Genomic DNA, 16,345 nt, shown 5'->3' with positions numbered 1-16,345 from the left:
GCATTCACCCAAAGTTGTCTGTACAAACATAAATGAATATACAACATTTTAGTCAATTAGTAGTCAATCAATCAATGTTTATTTATATAGCCCAATATCACAAATGTTACATTTGTCTCAGTGGTCTTCACAGTGTGTACAGAATATCAGTATGACAATACGACACCCTCTGTCCTTAGACCCTCACATCGTACAAGGAAAAACTCCCAGAGAAAACCCACAATTTAAAGGGAAAAATGGGAGAAACCTCAGGGAGAGCAACAGAGGAGGGATCCCTCTCCCAGAATGGACAGACGTGCAATAGATGCCGTGTGTAAATTGAAAAGATAATACATTTGCAACATAGGTAGTCCAAATGTTTGGAAATGCATGTGTCTATAATAGGAAGATGAATCCACGAGGATATCCATCCAGGACCTATGATCCAGGACCACAGCCACGACTCAAGATCCAGGACACAGGACCGCAGGATCATCCATGACTCCGGATCCCGGCGTATATAGATACCAAAAAGAAAGACATTTGGGGAAGCTGGGTTAATCGGAACATGAAAATACAAAGGTATAGACGTATAGTAGTGTGAGCGTATTTAATATGTGTGAGCGTATTTAATATGTATAATTTATTAAACATTGATTTTGTCATTTGTTTTTCCAATTGTAATATCTCTCTCAACTGTCCAATTCATTATTAATTATTGAACGGATAGCAGCTTCAAGACTTCTAACATCCTCTTAGAGTAGGGAATAATGGGGGTCATATATTATGCAAAATGTTGCCTTTAATGACCCAATCAATATTTATAATCTACCATACAGAAAAACAACAATACTTTTAAATATCTGGATCAAACTCTGTATCAATATGCTCTGGAGTTTGATAAGTCCTTTCTTTCAAACATCAGCTTCCAACTGTGCCTGGTAGCCCCATTGGTAATATAAATAACCATAAATGACTGAAATAGCCTTTTCTTTTGCACAAAAAATAAGCAAGTCAATTTTACTAAAGGTTTGTGAGTCCAGTATCTGCTGTTTCCTGCTTCCAGTGCTTTGTATCACAAATATTCAATTCTGTATAGTGAAATTATGTGTGAAATCGTAAAATCCTTTGAAACAACCAGTGTATTCTGGTTTGTGAGCCTGGCACACGGGATGTGCACAAAAGCATCATTAATCAGCCATGCATGGCATATCTGGGTGCAGCAGAAGCTCTACTGTGCAACATTAAATCAGGGTAACACACACAAACACACTAAATCAATTGCAAACCATTTACATATATGTCTCCATAACACATCAGACTTTATAAACAACTCAATACTTTAACTGATTTGTGTGTACTTGTGTGTTTTTATGATACATTGGCAGCCTGATTTAGCTTCACACTTGTCCCCAGCACATTGTGTGTTCTGAATGCTGCAGGTCCATTAGAGGTAGTTTCAGATAATAAGACCTGTCAGTCAATATGCGCTCTCCGTCTTACTCCATTATTCATCTCTATGTGTACATTTCCTCTAGTCACAGATCATTTAACTGCAAGGATTCTCCTTTTACATCAATCATCTTCTGTCCATTCTTAAACTGAGTTGACTTTTAAAGCTATTTGCATTCATCTGTAATTCAGCATCAACCATATACCAACCAGGATCTAAAAAAGGGAAGTAATTTGTCTTTGTATGCACCCCAAAGTAAATCCCTCGTATGTGTAAACGTACTTGGTAATAAAAGCGATTCTGATTTTGAATTCATATTGCAAGTCAGAACAGTTGCTTTCATTGTTACATTTTTTACTTACATAATGTTTTTAAAGAATGTGTGTTTAGAACACAGAGCAAACATTCTATTTATCAGACCATACAACATATTGTAAAAGGCATGTTACTACTTTGTTGAGTTTATTCAGACAGCATATAACTTGCACTGCAATACCTGTACATATATTCTTTCATTTACAAGCTGCTCTTAAGACAGAGTGTTTACCTGAATGATGAGTTCATAGCTGTCCTTCTAAAAGGTGTGTGGAGAATAAAACAACAAAATCAAATTTTACAAGGAGTGAAAAAAGTGTCAGGAGGCTCTCATGCACCAAAGTTTCAGAGGAAGCACCTGCGGATTGTGCTGACTGCAGGGTTAGGCCTCCTCAGTTGCACCATTGGAAAGGTAATGGATCCACAAACAGCCTCATGGGGGACACTTGGCAGATATACATCTATCTACTTAGGAGGATGCGTTGAAACAGAACACACCCTCTTTACATCCTGTGTATGTGCGCACAAAGCAACATTAACTTTAAGCGTCTGTATACAGAAAAACAAACATTTGGATTTATGGCATTTCCCCCAACAATATGCATAGTTTCTGTCCACTTTGGTGCATAAATGGAAAAATAGCTTGTCTATTGTTAAACAGAAACATAATCATCCATATCTGACAATGTAGAGGGAGTAGACACAAAACAATATAAACACCTAGAAAACGTAACGCAAATACATTAGCCCTGCAGTTAAAAAGTATTAAGACAGTGTCAGGGTTTGAATTTCACTATTTCGTTATTGACAAGGGCAGTAATATATAACACATATTGTAAAGTTAGTCTCTTAAATTGACCGCATTGTAATGCACATTGTATTAAAGGCTTATCTTCGAATTCAATCAATGCCATAAAACCTTACAAGCCTCACAAAGGTAGTTGTTATCAAGGACATATTGAATTTCATTAAATGTTTCCAGTGTGCATGTTTTGTTGTCAGCCCCCGACAGACTTTACAGTCTGGCACCAAAAGTCAATTTATATGTAATGTCTCTGAGTTAACAGGATGTTTTTACAAAATGGATTGTCACACCACTGGCAGGACTCAACATCTGTGAAAGGACACTGGATAAATCTGATGGTGCTAAGTGAGTCTGCAGGTATGTGGGGAGGCTTTGGCCAAGTGAGCATAGTGATAAGATAATGTGCATAGATGCACTCCAAGCAACCCATCAATTGGATTACAAGTGTAATATCCCACTCAGAGTGTTTACTGGAAGAGGCTCCCTCTTTCCTTTCCTGCTTCAACAACAACAATACTTTTATCTTCCATGTTTTGAAACCTGACACTTGGTAAACACTCCAGCCCGAACACATTCAAGAGTGGATAAAATAGCTTATATGTTATGGTTTGAAAAATGGCAGCGAACTCTATAAAAAATTATTTGTATTGATTTAAGCTGTTTAAAGCAGTATATTGTGTTGCTTCGTGAAAAGAAAAGAGCATCTAACTGAAAAAAGTAAAACAGTTGTCAACAGAATCTGTTACTATTTATGAACTTTAGATGTAAAACTCTCATGTACTAATTACATTTTTATCTTAAACTGAATTAAAAGAAACCTGAAAGTGGTGGTATTGTGATTTTTCAGAAAAGGGGTGGAAAAAGGTTGGAGAAAAAAGGAGAACAAAGATTGCATTGGCACAGTATCACTAGTCTTACCATTCCATCTCAGAGATATCATGACATTATTTTAAACATTCATCCTTAATTACTTTTTATTTGGAGCTACCTGAAACTATTGATAAAGAACAATTGTGGAATAAATGTCAGTATATGAGAGAAAAAACATGGCATGGGCGATTACTTACAATTAGTTGTAACTGCACGAGGGAGTGTGATTTCTAAATAAGCTTCACTTCAAATCCTCCAGTGGAAGTCATAAATAATGTTCCTGCATGCAGCGAGGTGCAAAAGGTGACTGAATGTTAACTGATCTTTGATCCAGATCTATGGTCCAAGTGTCACAGTCTCCCCTTTCTCTCTCTCTCAATGAAAAGGGCGTTCACTTTTCTAGGGTACAGCACATAGCTGCTGAAAATAAATAACTAAAATGACAACGGAATTAGATTTCTGACAAAATCTTCAAGACCCCATGGTGCAAATGGGAATGACGATGATGAGAATGATAGTCACTGCAGTGAGAATGAGTGCAAGCAGCTTGCAGACCTTTGCCCGGCGGAGGTCAGCCTCTTTACGCCTGAGAAGAGCATCGTAGCCAGGAGAGTAAATGTCGTCCATCCAGAACTCCATGTTGTTGGGGTTCAGGGATTCCTGGGTCTGGGGAATATTATGACGTTTAAAGATTTTTTGAGCAGATATCTATTTAGATTAAATCCTGATTCTTTGAATGATTAAAATGTGATGTGAATTGTAATTTGCTCCCAATTTTCCCTGAGCCTGCATGATGCATGTGTACAAATGAAATATATTTAATTGAGTCATTTTAAACATTGACTTTTTATAAAGTAAAGCTACACATTGAAATTCTATTTGTTTGAACAAATGTAGTGTTTTTACAGTTAACAAATCTGACCTGTAAGTCCAAAGGGGAGATCCGAGCCTCTCTGTCGTCTACAGTCCATACGGGCCTCACCCTTCCCTCAGACAGTCTGGGCTCCAGGACCTTCCCAGATGCAAGTCCTCCTGTTAGACTGCTGTCTTTGTTGCGGAACAGGGACAAATTAAACACTTGTTCCATCAGGTTGGGTTTTTTGGAGAGTAGGTGAGCTGTGCTGCCTGATTCATCTGGCTAAAAGAGAAACGGACCAAACAGAAACAAATATACAGACTGTTTACACTACATCAATTTAAACCTTTAAAGAATATGACATGTTTCTTAAAGCCCTGACAAAACAGCTCTATATCTATTATTCAATGTGTGTTATAATGTATATATTTGTGTTCAATGTGTTAGATTCTCCATTTTTACCTATATACATATTTAATGAGCATTGTTGGAGCGAGCGAGATCTTTTCATTCCCAACTAAATGTAATTGTTGACAAAAAGAACTTGTGTTCACTCACTGTAAATGTTTCAACCAACACACCACAAAGTGGCCTGATGTCAGCCTACCACACAATCACATGGGTTTACCCAGCAGACCACAGGGCCAGCTACTGGCCTAACACATTAAATGGTTGCATAGCATGGTAAGTATTGTACTATTTTTGCTTTAAAAAATGTAACACTGATTAAGGACTGATATGCATGTGCTGAAACACTGATCATTGAAAAGAAAATATAATTAAATATATGCAGTAAAATGACTCTACCTGCCCATGTGTAGCTTTGCCATCTTTACTTTTTGAAAACGACACTGTCCAGTCTCTTGCAGAGTTGGAGACTATTTGCTGTTTAGAATCAGAAACCCCCTTTTCTTCAATCTGGGTTTTGGAGGTGCGACGAGACGATGCATCCTTCTTCCCTTCTTTCCCCCCTTTTGAATCAGCCGGAACATTGCTGCTTTCTGTTTGCTCCCCTGCAGCGTTCCACCGGCTCCATTCAAGACTACTCGTGCTGATCCCGGGGAACAGATGCTCAGAGACTGACAGAGGCTGAGGATCCGATGACTCAGAAGGGGTCATAGGGTGGCTCATAAAGGAGGAGACACCACTGAGAGGCTCCAGCCATCGCCCGGTGCCTTGTCCATCAGTGATAGGCTGCTGGATTTTTTCATCCAGCCGCTGCAGTGCAGACAATACCTGCGAAATCTCAGCCTTTACATCATTCAGTGTCCCAAGTTGTCTTTCTATCTGGCTCATACGGAGCAGCAGCTTACAGACACTGGCCTTGAGCCCATCATCGCTGCTTTCAAGGGAGTGAAAAAGCCTTGATAGTTGCCCTAGGCGACCGCGTCTGGCCTCATGGGTATCCTGGTTAAGGGCACCTGGTCCATCACTGGGGTGCAGGACTCCCGTGGAACCGCACATGCTTATATCATCTAAGAAGCGAAAGATGGCGCTAATGTCATCCTCACCGAACTCTGGGTCATCTAATGAGGTCATGAAGGAGAAACGATCGGCGTGGACCAAGCTCCGGAGGCGTCGGGTGTCCGGCGGGTCTGTCTGTGTTCCCTGAGCCTTAACTCCATAGCTTCCACCTGGCAATCCACTATCCCCACTCTCACCTCCTGAGGACCCTCCTAAATTGCTCATAACAGGGGTTGAACGTCTTGGAAGTTGTCCCCCTCCAATTCCAATGCTCCCCAGGCCTATCCGATCCTCTAGACTGTGACTCTTGTTGCTCCAGTAGGGCTTTTGGGTCCTGGGAGGTTGTAGGTGCCGAGGAGACCACTCTGGGATTGGCTGGGGTCCAAAGTAAGTTGAGTCCTGTAGGTCATCGAGGCTCTCATGTTTAACGCACGGCTCTGTTGATTGGTGGACTGTTGCTGGTGATGGGTAAGGATTCGGGATTTTTTCGAAGCTCAGATTGTCAAAGCCTTTCTGTCCTGTGTTGGGACTGGGAGACTCGCTGTTAACAGTCACCTGCGGTATTAGAGGCGGCCGGTTATGGAAGTCTTTCCTAAAGATGCTTCTCTTCTGGTCGACAGACGATCCCTGTTCATCTTCAAACACTTCTATGGGCGCAGAATCTCCGCCAGACACGCTTTCTGTCTCCAAAGGTAGGAAGATATTATCCATGACCTCGTTGTAGATTTCACCACTGGGGTACAGAAGTGTGGTGTGAGGCAAGCTGAAAGACACAGCCCTCGTCCTGATTGGAGGGGAGGACAGAAGTGAGATGGGATCAGGGGGAAGACTTCCTCGCTTGTGGGCAGAGTAATTAGATCTTGGAAGCACCAAGTGCTCATCGATCGGCCTTCCACCGGAGTCAGAGTGGGCACGTGGTCTTTCTCGACCAGAAAGGTTCAGCTGTTGGATTCCAGGAAGGTTGGGGCCGGGGGACTGATCGGCGGGGAGGATCATTTGGGCTCTCATTGGTTGGCTGTCATCAGGAGCCCCTGCCGTCATTTGAATAAGATTGAATATTGTTACAATATCTGCAGCTACGCCTATGGGGGATAGCCCCTGGCCTCTGGTGGAAACCCGGTCTCTAAATAGAGTTGCCGGGAAACAGGGGTCCTGGCTGGCAGCAGCAAACAGTAAACTCCGGAGCTCAACGAGATTCTCCAGGTCAAAACGGGTGCTGACCATGCGACAAAGGTCCTGGAAGGTCAGCCATTGACGCATATTGGCTAGTTCCTCCAGGATCCCCAGAAGGACCCCAGAGTATTCCTGCTGCAGGTTAGCCATGGCTGCTCACCTAGAAAAAAAGAGGCAATTAGTGAGCCAAAGCAAGCCGATTTGTGTAGCAACCCTTCAGAACAAAGGTGTTTTAAAATGATCTACGTAACAAATAAAAAGCCATTAAGACAAGAGAGAAAAGAGAGATTTATTAAAAGTATAATATAACATAATGATGTAATTTGTATAGCATTGTATTATATAAGAAGAATAGGCCTAATGAAAAAAACAATATTGTTATACAGTATTGGATTATTATTAAAATATATATTTGGCTCTACATCATTAACAATGCTATACATGTTTATATATAAATGCATTAATAATACACCAAACGATTTCTAAAAATATATAATCTTGATTTATAGTTTCACTAATATTACGTTACATTAGTAGGCTAGCATATATTTATTTATATGAAAGTACCATAATATGTATAGTGGTAGTGGATAATTAATCAAAGTAGACTTTTCAGCTAGAAGGGAGAAAGCCCTTTAAGAGGGAATTTAGAAAGCGACCTTATTTTTGTGTCCTAAAATAACTGCTCATCTGACCAGAGGACTGTCACACTGCGCACATCTTTACCTCACTGGACATTTTTAGTCTTCTCATTTCTAGTAACGGCCTAAGGGAACACTCGTCTTTTACTGAACAAATGCGGCATATGGGAATTTAAACGTGCATTCGGTAACTTTATTTCAGACAGATTTAAAACGGTCTAAAGATGAAGGCAGGACAAGACGTTTTGTTGGAAAGCGCCCACAAATATTTACCTTTTGTGCATCCGCTGGGACACCAATGAAATGCCAGTGTTGCAAATGCAATACGGACTGCTAACATTTTACCAAAGGTGTAGCTTTAAGCAGAGGTGAGCATAGTAGTATTTTCACTCACCTGGCTCTATATATAGAGAATCAAGGTCACTCCTGCGTCCATAAGAAATGACGCAAATAGCAAGGCCATATTCCAAAACGATCCGGTGCGGCTCATACTCTCACACCCCTTTCATGGGCTTCTCAGTTTGTAGCAGCAACTAGCCCACAGCTCAGACAGGAGAGGAGAAAATTCGAAATCAGGTCATCTTCCCACAAGTCTTTGCAGTCCCCTAAGGGACATTAAAACACATCCAAACGGGTTCCCCTCAACACAGATCACTGATGACACTGGCAAAAGTTAACAGTGTAGCCACATTTCTGATTGATATCTGCCAAAAGGGAAGCACCCTGTTGGCAGGACACTCTGGTGTATGAGTGGCCCAGGTGCAGGAGCATATTTTCACAGGGTGCCATAACAATAATTGGTTGTGTGTGCAAGTAGAGCCTAGCAGTAAAGGCCAGATTAAAAATTAATGTTTGCTAATTGACACTCCAACCTGACAGCAAGCCATAAGGTCCAAGGTAAATTGTCTGCTAGATTGCTGCCTACACACAGAACTGTCTGCCAGACCTCAGCACCCTCCCCCAGACTTTTCACCATTACTCTGCATTATCATCCATAAAGGCTTGTACTTAAAACTCCATTAGAGCAAGAGAAGGGCAAGGCTTTCATCGGTGAGTAGTAGCACTCCACTACAATCAGAATGGACATCTCTAAATTATCTGACAACTGAAGAGCACATCCATCATCCTATGTACTCAGGAATCACTGGCAATCAATGAGGTGAATGAGCCGTGTTATGTGGATTTAGGTTTAAGACAATACAGTATGACTGCAGGCCTGTAGCATGGGAGTTCTGTATACAGTGGGGGAAACAAGTACGGTACATAAGATAAATAATGCATTCAAAAGATAATCTACTTTTATATTTTAGTGCATTATTTGATGGTCCATGGTACAAACAAGAATATAAACTGAGTACAAATATAGTACAGTATAGTTTTTGACATGTGTGCACACCACCAATGGACACGATTTCAGCAACAAACTTTAAGCACACTTCTAGAAACATTTCAAATTAGACTGAACATTCAATAAGGTACAAATACCTCTTGCTTAAAAGGTACTGTTGACCCCAAACATACACATTTCCCCTTTAACCTGTAGAGCTATTTATCTAAAAAGTGTTGGTATTAGTTACCTAGTAATGTCACTTCCCTTGTGGTGCTCAAAGCCCCAACAATATTTCTAGAATCATGACCCAGTTACTCAAAATAAACCACAGACTTTGTTGACCTTTATAAAAAGGGCCTATTTTTTCCTAACATACTACAAATGCCAGTCATCGTGCAGAAGAAGGTAGCAACAGAACAGTAGTGGCATTATTACCAGCTAAGAGACAAAAAAAATGACAAGACATTTACTATATGAATATGTAAAATGTTAAGGTTTCAGCTGAGATGAGATTCTCGTTCTCTTTTCTTCTTTGGTTTTGTTCTCACAGGAGCTACAACTGTTGGGGTCAGAGAAGGATTCAAGGCTGGATCTAAGGCTGGGTTCAGGGCCAGCAGGTCCAATATAGCAGCACCCTGGTAACCTGTTGAGATATGACACCATGAAGGACAGAGATATACAGCATATGAACTATCTGAGCTAAAACGGGGCTTACCAGTGTTGTCCTCTTCCCCGCTGGGTTCTGGGTCGGGACTGCGGAGAGAGACTCGGGCCAAGGCTGCCAGCTCACTTATAAAGCTCTCTTCTGCATCCTAATGGATACAAAAACAAAGTGCTTACAAACAATGATTGCAAGATCGTTAATCAAGTCATAAACCTAATGTCCGACAGGGAAGTACAGAAGAAAAGGAAACATCTTAACCATGATCTGCATTTTGATTTTTTCCATGTTCTGGTCCTGGGCTACTTTCTTCCGCCTCAGTTCCTCATATATCATTTCCTGGTCCAGATCACACTGTTCCAGCACCTTCCTTTTGTGGAGTTCAACCCTGACACACAAGAAAACAAACAATTGTATTTGTATCTGATGTATTTAAGAGTAACACAATTGTGGAGGGAAGAAGATCAGTGTTGTGTGCGGTTGTTGCACCTCTGTTGAAACTCAGCAGAGGTGGGTTTCTTGCCCCAGTTCACCAGCTCCCTCAGCAAGGATCTGCTGAGCTGACTGCTGCTCTCTTGTTGCTCTTTCACCTCTGAAGAAACAGGATCAACACACAGTCACATTTGTAACTTTTTGATCTACTCAAATGTGTATCTTCTGCTGTCTCCTTAAATTACGTTGAGTAGGCTATAAGGTTATATATAACAAGTCGAAAAGCAATCCAAATATTCCATCTTGTATTGCAAATATTTTCCTTGTGAGTGAAGTATCTACTACATGCATTTATTAAAAGATAAGGATTAAGGTTGCAGCTGTGTATGTGAGTTGTGATTGTTAATCTCACCTGGGTTGATGTTTGTCTGATCCTGCTGTAATTTGTTTATGATGTCTTGTAGGTGGGAATAGTATCTCTGGACCAGTGCAGTGAGAGAGTCTTTGGTCACATACACGCTCTCCGAGGCAGTCTCTGTCAGGTGGCGCTAAGAGGGAATAACATGTTACTCTTTTTTTTCATAAACACAGGTAAGAAAATAATATCTGACTTGGAAAACATATCTCCAGAAAAAAGTAAATAAAGTTTTATACTCATTTATTTCCCCAACCCTACCTTCAAGCCATCGTCCTGCTTCGGAGAGGCCTGCGTCTCAGAGGGCGAGTTCTCCATCATCTGTTGGATGGCGTGGCTGAGGGCGTTGCCTAGCACCAGCTGTGCATGGCTCTGTAGAAGCTCTGTCCCTGTTTCCAGTTCAGACAGGAACTCCTGCTGGAAGCTGTGGCCCACCAGCTGACTCTCTGGACCCAGATGCCTCTCTGCTAGACTGGCACTGCTATTCTGTGATTGGTAGATGCAATAAACGTGTTCAATCTGCTGTTAATCTATTACTTTAGATACATAAATGGACACATGCTGTATTTTGCAATGGTTATGAGGTGCCTTAAAGAATGTGTTCCTCTTTTTCTCCCACCTTGAGGGTTGAATTGACACAGGACTGGCTTTTACTGGGATCTTCCATCAGCACAGCTCTGAAATCAGTCTGAGACAGTGCCTTCAGCTTGGACAGCCTCATCTCCTTCAGCATGTGCAGACAGAAGTGCCTGACCACAAAGTTCCTCTGCACCGCCACCAACAGGTGCTCATGCTTCTTCTCTATCAACCTCCCCACGTAGCTGGGAAGAATATCGCATTGCATTATTTCCGAGTATCTCATAAAAATTGATTTCGATATTGTATAAGTGGATATGTCTGGGTTGTAAATCTGATTTTAGTACATCAGGAACTCTTTTACAACCTTCATACTCTAAAACTACTTTGGACAGAGGTTTTCCAATCTCACCTGTTGAGTGTGTAGCTCTGTCTGGCTACCATGGCTCTGAGGATGGTCATCTGTTGCTCACTCAGATGTTTGAGGCAGGCCTGCACCAAAGCCATCTCCTCACTCCACACCTACAGAGAAAATGCTCAGTTAGAAACAATGGAAAGCCCCTAGAAGGATTATACTTGCAATGATGTCAAGATATACAGTATGTGCACACCACCTATGGACAAACTGTGCTGCTGTCAGTAAAGCAGTAAAGGAAAGTCGATATTGGAATGGCTAATTACAAGCAAAAAGGGAGTGCCCTACATATCTTACTTTTGGGAACCATCTCAAACAATGGCTTAAGGCGAATGAAAACTGTGATCACTTATAACTTGACATGTAGTACAATGTAATCTGTCTTCTCTACTTGTGTAATGTTGATTTGTATATTCTGACATTTAATGTTTCTGTTTTTGTTATCTACCTAGGGACTACGAATGCAGGTAAGCTTTTTTTTATAACTCTAAAACAGAGTCCCTATCTTATACAATAATGAATTGTACCTAGATCTAAGAGACAGAGTTTAAAAATGAACCTGCTTATAATCATTGATGGAGAAGCTGTATGTGCACCTGTCCATCTCTCTCCAGCTGAGCCCTCATGTCCTCCAGCTGCAGCTTGGTAGTGGTCTCGGCCTGCTGCAGCTGCTCAGCCAGCTCCTGCTCCAGGTCCAACCACAGCCTCTCGCAGCGCTCAGCTGACACGTTTGACTGGGTAGCAACGGAGGTGAGAAAAATATCTTTGACTAGCTCTCCGATCTTTTTTGACCAGGAGGTACGGAGTTTCTAAAAAAACACAAAAACAAACATTAGAATAAAACAAGTAAACAAAAGAATGCACACAAAAAGAAACTGCAGTATGATTTACCTTCCAATAGTCACAGAGCGATTCAGCCACCCTGTTCTCCTGCTGCTGCTCCAAGTCAGAAATCTGCTGCCTGTGTTTCATCAGCAGCTCCAGGTACACCTGAAGGTTGAGGATCAGATTTAGATATCAGTGGGATCTACAAGCAGATCTACATAGTGAGGTGTCAGAAGGAAATGTTGGGACCTTGGTGAGCTGCTGGATGTCTCCGTGAGGCTGATCCAGTTCCAGGGCGCGGCTCTTCTCCTTGATCTGGCTCCTCAAAAGCTTCTTCCTCTTTGACTCCATTCTGCTGCACTTCTCATTCACCAGCTCCTTTGTCTTCCTCGTGCACTCTTAACATGATACCATTTTTTATTTGAACCAAACTTCTCAAAAACAATTATAGTTGATAAAGGCAGTTAAAAGACTTTGGAATAAAATATTCATAAAAACAGATTGTTCTTTTAATATGAAAGATGTTGTTAGTGACAACATACTCAATATGAACTATTACCAAAACTTGTTTATATTGTTAAATTATTTGTGATTTGTATGCCTTCCAGGACCTATTTTGTGATTTTGTATACAGTGGAAAGAAAACCCTATTTTCCTATAAAAGGTTGTTAAATGCTTATGTTTAAAAAGAATACCAATGGTTTTCCTAATGATTAAAACATGTACATATTAACAAATATATTTCCACTTACAATTTTTACTTTGAGGGTCAAACTGCCGTTAGTAGTAATAAAAGACATCAAAAATAAAAACTGAAGAGTAAAATCAATCCAGAACATAAAGTATCTCGCCTAACTAATGTAACCATTATATGCATTTTATTGCACAATAAATCAGAAACAACACAATGTCATAAGTGATATGTTGGAAGATAAAACATGAGTCTGGGCTACAAAGATAGGCATGATATGATATGCTGTCCTGGAACAACCTGGCCTTATTTAGGAGCTAAAGAGGATTCCCAGAAAAGGGTCTATTTTGAGAGTCATTTAATTTAAAAAGTAGGCTAGACATTGTCCACCGATACCTGCCAGAACTAGTTGAGTATGTTGTAAGACGTCATTTGAGTAGCTGCATTACTAACAAAATGTCTTTTTTTCAGTTTTGCATCACATTGATTTACCAACAATATGCTATCTATGAAATGCCTCCTGTCTATTGTCTTTTGACCTGACAGTACCTTGCAGTGAATTTGTTTCGATGACACTGAAACAATGTTTACTTGCATCTTACCCTCAGTGCACTGTTGAAGGCCTTCGGTCAGAGTGGCCTGAACCTCTGAAAGGATCTTTTCCATGTGGCTAAAGCTCAACATGTCATCGCTCGTCAGCTGCTCCAGTGTTGTTGCTATCAAGCCCTGCCTCAGAGACACTTCCCTCTTCAGCAAGGCAGGTTGGGATTGAATAAGCCCCGCCAGCTCCTCCCACCACATCAACTTCTGCTGGATCCTCTAAGAGAAGTGGAAAGCAACTTTCCCATTAGTATATTATGTTCCTCATATGAGGATGAGAAGCAGAATGAATGCTGTGCCAATCAATAGCTCGTATTGCATTACATTGAGATCCGCTTCTTGTGTGTTCATCAGGTGGTTCTCTACTAACAGAAGAGTCTTGATGAGAGAGAGAACCACTTCCTGTGCTTCATCTGGAGAGAACATGCTGGTCTTCTTCAGCAGATGCTGGCCCAAGTCCTCCACCTGTCTGCTGAAACCTCTGGACTGTAAAGAGACACGGACATTAGTTTTCCTATCAGAACAGTCATTGTAAATAAAGGTGGTTTACCAGACTATCTCTTTGCTTTTACCACTTGCAGGCCACGTTCAAGAAGATCTTTTTGGGCTCTCTCTATTTCCTCCAAAGTACAGGGAGCATCGTTATCTTTCTCACTGTCACTGTGGCCTTTTGGCAACTGTTTCTTTAGCTCATTCAGTTCCTGAAATGACAGATAACAAGATGTTTTATGGTGTATCTACAAAAGAAAGTATTTTAGTGTGTGTGTGTATGGATGTGTACGATACATTTGATTTGACTGTACCTTTTCTTGCATTTGAAGAATATTCTTGGAGAATTCAGCATCATTTTTGTCTTTTGGAAAGCGACTGCTGAACATTACTTTCAGCATTTGAAGAAACATCTATTTGCAGGATAAAAGAAACAAGGGAAATGTAACAACCATTTCTGCCCTTTAAACTTTTGCCTATTTAAAGAAATATGCATATCATTAGTTAACTATACTGAATCAAGTTAAAAAAATACAACTACTATCTTTTTAACTATTTTATTAAGCCAAGATGAAAAAAACTCACAAGACATTTTTCTTCCTGAAGCTGGGAGCACTGTTGTTGTATATCCTGCAGGGCCAAACAGTAAAGGCTGATCCTGCCTTCAAAACTGTAGAGATAACAAATAAATATCCTCACATACAGCCAACTTTGGTTTGTGCAAACTAAGATTTACGGTTGAGGTTCAACATTTTAAGACTCCTGGTTCCTACCCTGGTTGTGTCAGTGTCTGAGGGTAGTGAGAGACCCTGATGAAGCTCTGGTTCTGCAGACTCTTGGGGACGAGCGAGGAGGAAATAAACTGACTGCTGTTGTCGTCGTTGTCCTGCTCTTGGCTCAGAGAGTCTCCATCAGTGGAGGAGGATGAGTCGTCGTTAGGCATTGCTGGCAACTTGGAGTGCTCATGCAATGATGGATTAGACGCTCCATCTGCTAAAGGCTGACAGATCCAGTGAAAGCTTGCAGGTAAGTGTTTAAGTACAATACACAAACTAAATGACAACACAATTGTTTCTACCTTACTTAACATTGGATTACTTTACAGTTTACTACCTATCTTATGCTACCATTTATTTTAGCACACATTTTGCTTTCTTGATTTAATATAATTTAGTATACTAAAGTCACAATACAACTTATACAGTTATTTGTGCATACAAAATAAAAATAAAACGATTGACCAATTACATGAGCCTTCAGTTCATTACTTTGTGTAAGGAGCAGAAAGTGTATGTCATCATTTATGATAGACTTACTCTGTATTTTTGGTTGATGGGATAAACCACCTTTGCTCTTGATGCAAATGCAGCCACATCGCTCCTCACGGGTGGCTGCTTCTTTTCCTGGACAAAAAGTAAACAGACTTATACTGTTAGTGGGAAGTTCATTGTTAAGCATCACAAATTGGTAACCCTGAAATAAGCATTAACAGAGTCCTGTGCCACACATCACATAACATATGGCAGTCATGTTCAGGTATGTTACATCAATTTAGCAGTTTACATTTCATGTAACTAGGAGTGTACAGCTATGCAAAGTAACAGTTGAACAGGGAATAGTACTTTTTCCTTTGTGGTGCCACTTGGAACCTCCTTCCTGCTGTTGCTGATACAGTCACTTTGGTTGTTTTCTAATTCTCCATCATCAGGTTCAAGCAGCCGCCTTGCATTGTGACCCTAATGGGATGATACACGACAATATGTTACGTTCAAGGGCGTAATATGATGTATAGATGATACCTGGTAAAGAAAAAGACTGGGTGTGTAGTGCATTTGATTACTTGTCTAGTCAACAGCAAGGGCTTCAGGCAGAAGACATATAACAGAGCAGCAGCTAATATTCCCGAAAGCCCTCCACACACTGTCGCCACAGTTAACAGTCCTGTGTAGATGTGCAGCGACTCTGCGAAACTGACCAACACATTATTGCTGCATCCCGCTATCACGTTCTGCTCTGTCATCTCTCATCAAACAGGGAAAACTAATATAATGTTTGTTAGCATTTTGTCCACTTCACCCAGCTAACGTTATCAACTCATCTCGAAGAAAGTAACATCTCGCCGAAGTTTCTTGCTCAAATAAGTTTTACACATTTTTTTTCTTTTAAAAGATTTCGATTTTGAAACAAATACAACCTACACTTTGATACAAATTCTTCCAGTATAACTTATTTCCCCTAAAGACAAACTTAAATGTTGGCCAATGGTACAATGGTAACACGGAGATTTTAAGAGAAGGACAGAGCTGCGGCAGGAGGACAGGAGAGCTAGCTCACATTTGGCCGGAAAAAGATAAA

General features: G+C 40.7%; 2 protein-coding genes across 2 annotated transcripts; both read right to left on the bottom strand.

The window, feature by feature from the left end:
* Window positions 1-969: 969 nt before the first annotated feature.
* On the bottom strand, window positions 970-8,471 carry LOC117561920 (major intrinsically disordered Notch2-binding receptor 1-like). The gene is made up of 4 exons (XM_034239587.1): window positions 7,951-8,471; window positions 5,086-7,075; window positions 4,345-4,560; window positions 970-4,088 (listed from the first exon to the last, which is right to left on the bottom strand). Exons 2-4 carry the CDS (start codon window positions 7,063-7,065, stop codon window positions 3,894-3,896), a joined length of 2,391 nt encoding a protein of 796 aa, XP_034095478.1. The 5' UTR covers window positions 7,066-7,075; window positions 7,951-8,471; the 3' UTR covers window positions 970-3,893.
* Window positions 8,472-8,836: 365 nt separating this feature from the next.
* LOC117561919 (ellis-van Creveld syndrome protein) lies at window positions 8,837-16,312 on the bottom strand. Its single transcript, XM_034239586.1, has 20 exons — window positions 15,831-16,312; window positions 15,613-15,726; window positions 15,307-15,393; window positions 14,764-14,990; window positions 14,576-14,660; window positions 14,305-14,403; window positions 14,074-14,202; window positions 13,826-13,987; window positions 13,504-13,720; window positions 12,460-12,608; window positions 12,277-12,375; window positions 11,982-12,194; window positions 11,383-11,492; window positions 11,014-11,215; window positions 10,656-10,880; window positions 10,392-10,527; window positions 10,037-10,139; window positions 9,809-9,935; window positions 9,602-9,698; window positions 8,837-9,529 (listed from the first exon to the last, which is right to left on the bottom strand). Exons 1-20 carry the CDS (start codon window positions 16,008-16,010, stop codon window positions 9,384-9,386), a joined length of 2,907 nt encoding a protein of 968 aa, XP_034095477.1. The 5' UTR covers window positions 16,011-16,312; the 3' UTR covers window positions 8,837-9,383.
* Between the last annotated feature and the right edge of the window lie 33 nt (window positions 16,313-16,345).

The sequence above is a fragment of the Gymnodraco acuticeps genome, unplaced genomic scaffold (assembly GCF_902827175.1).
Source record: "Gymnodraco acuticeps unplaced genomic scaffold, fGymAcu1.1, whole genome shotgun sequence".
NCBI classification, from domain to species: domain Eukaryota; kingdom Metazoa; phylum Chordata; class Actinopteri; order Perciformes; family Bathydraconidae; genus Gymnodraco; species Gymnodraco acuticeps.
The sequence above is the reverse complement of the archived record's forward strand: the minus strand, read 5'-3'. Positions and strand labels throughout refer to the sequence as shown.

Bases quoted from the DNA above. Each gene is read 5' to 3' on its own strand.
- LOC117561919 (XM_034239586.1), bottom strand. From the start codon at position 16,010: ATGACAGAGCAGAACGTGATAGCGGGATGCAGCAATAATGTGTTGGTC. The intron at 11,216-11,382 runs GTGAGATTGGAA...TATTCTTCCCAG, and splicing joins CAGAGCTACACACTCAACAG to CTACGTGGGGAGGTTGATAG. The intron at 10,140-10,391 runs GTGAGATTAACA...CTGTTTCTTCAG, and splicing joins TCAGACAAACATCAACCCAG to AGGTGAAAGAGCAACAAGAG.
- LOC117561920 (XM_034239587.1), bottom strand. From the start codon at position 7,065: ATGGCTAACCTGCAGCAGGAATACTCTGGGGTCCTTCTGGGGATCCTG. The intron at 4,561-5,085 runs GTAGAGTCATTT...TTTCTCTTTTAG, and splicing joins GCAAAGCTACACATGGGCAG to CCAGATGAATCAGGCAGCAC. The intron at 4,089-4,344 runs GTCAGATTTGTT...AATATTCCCCAG, and splicing joins TCTCCCCTTTGGACTTACAG to ACCCAGGAATCCCTGAACCC.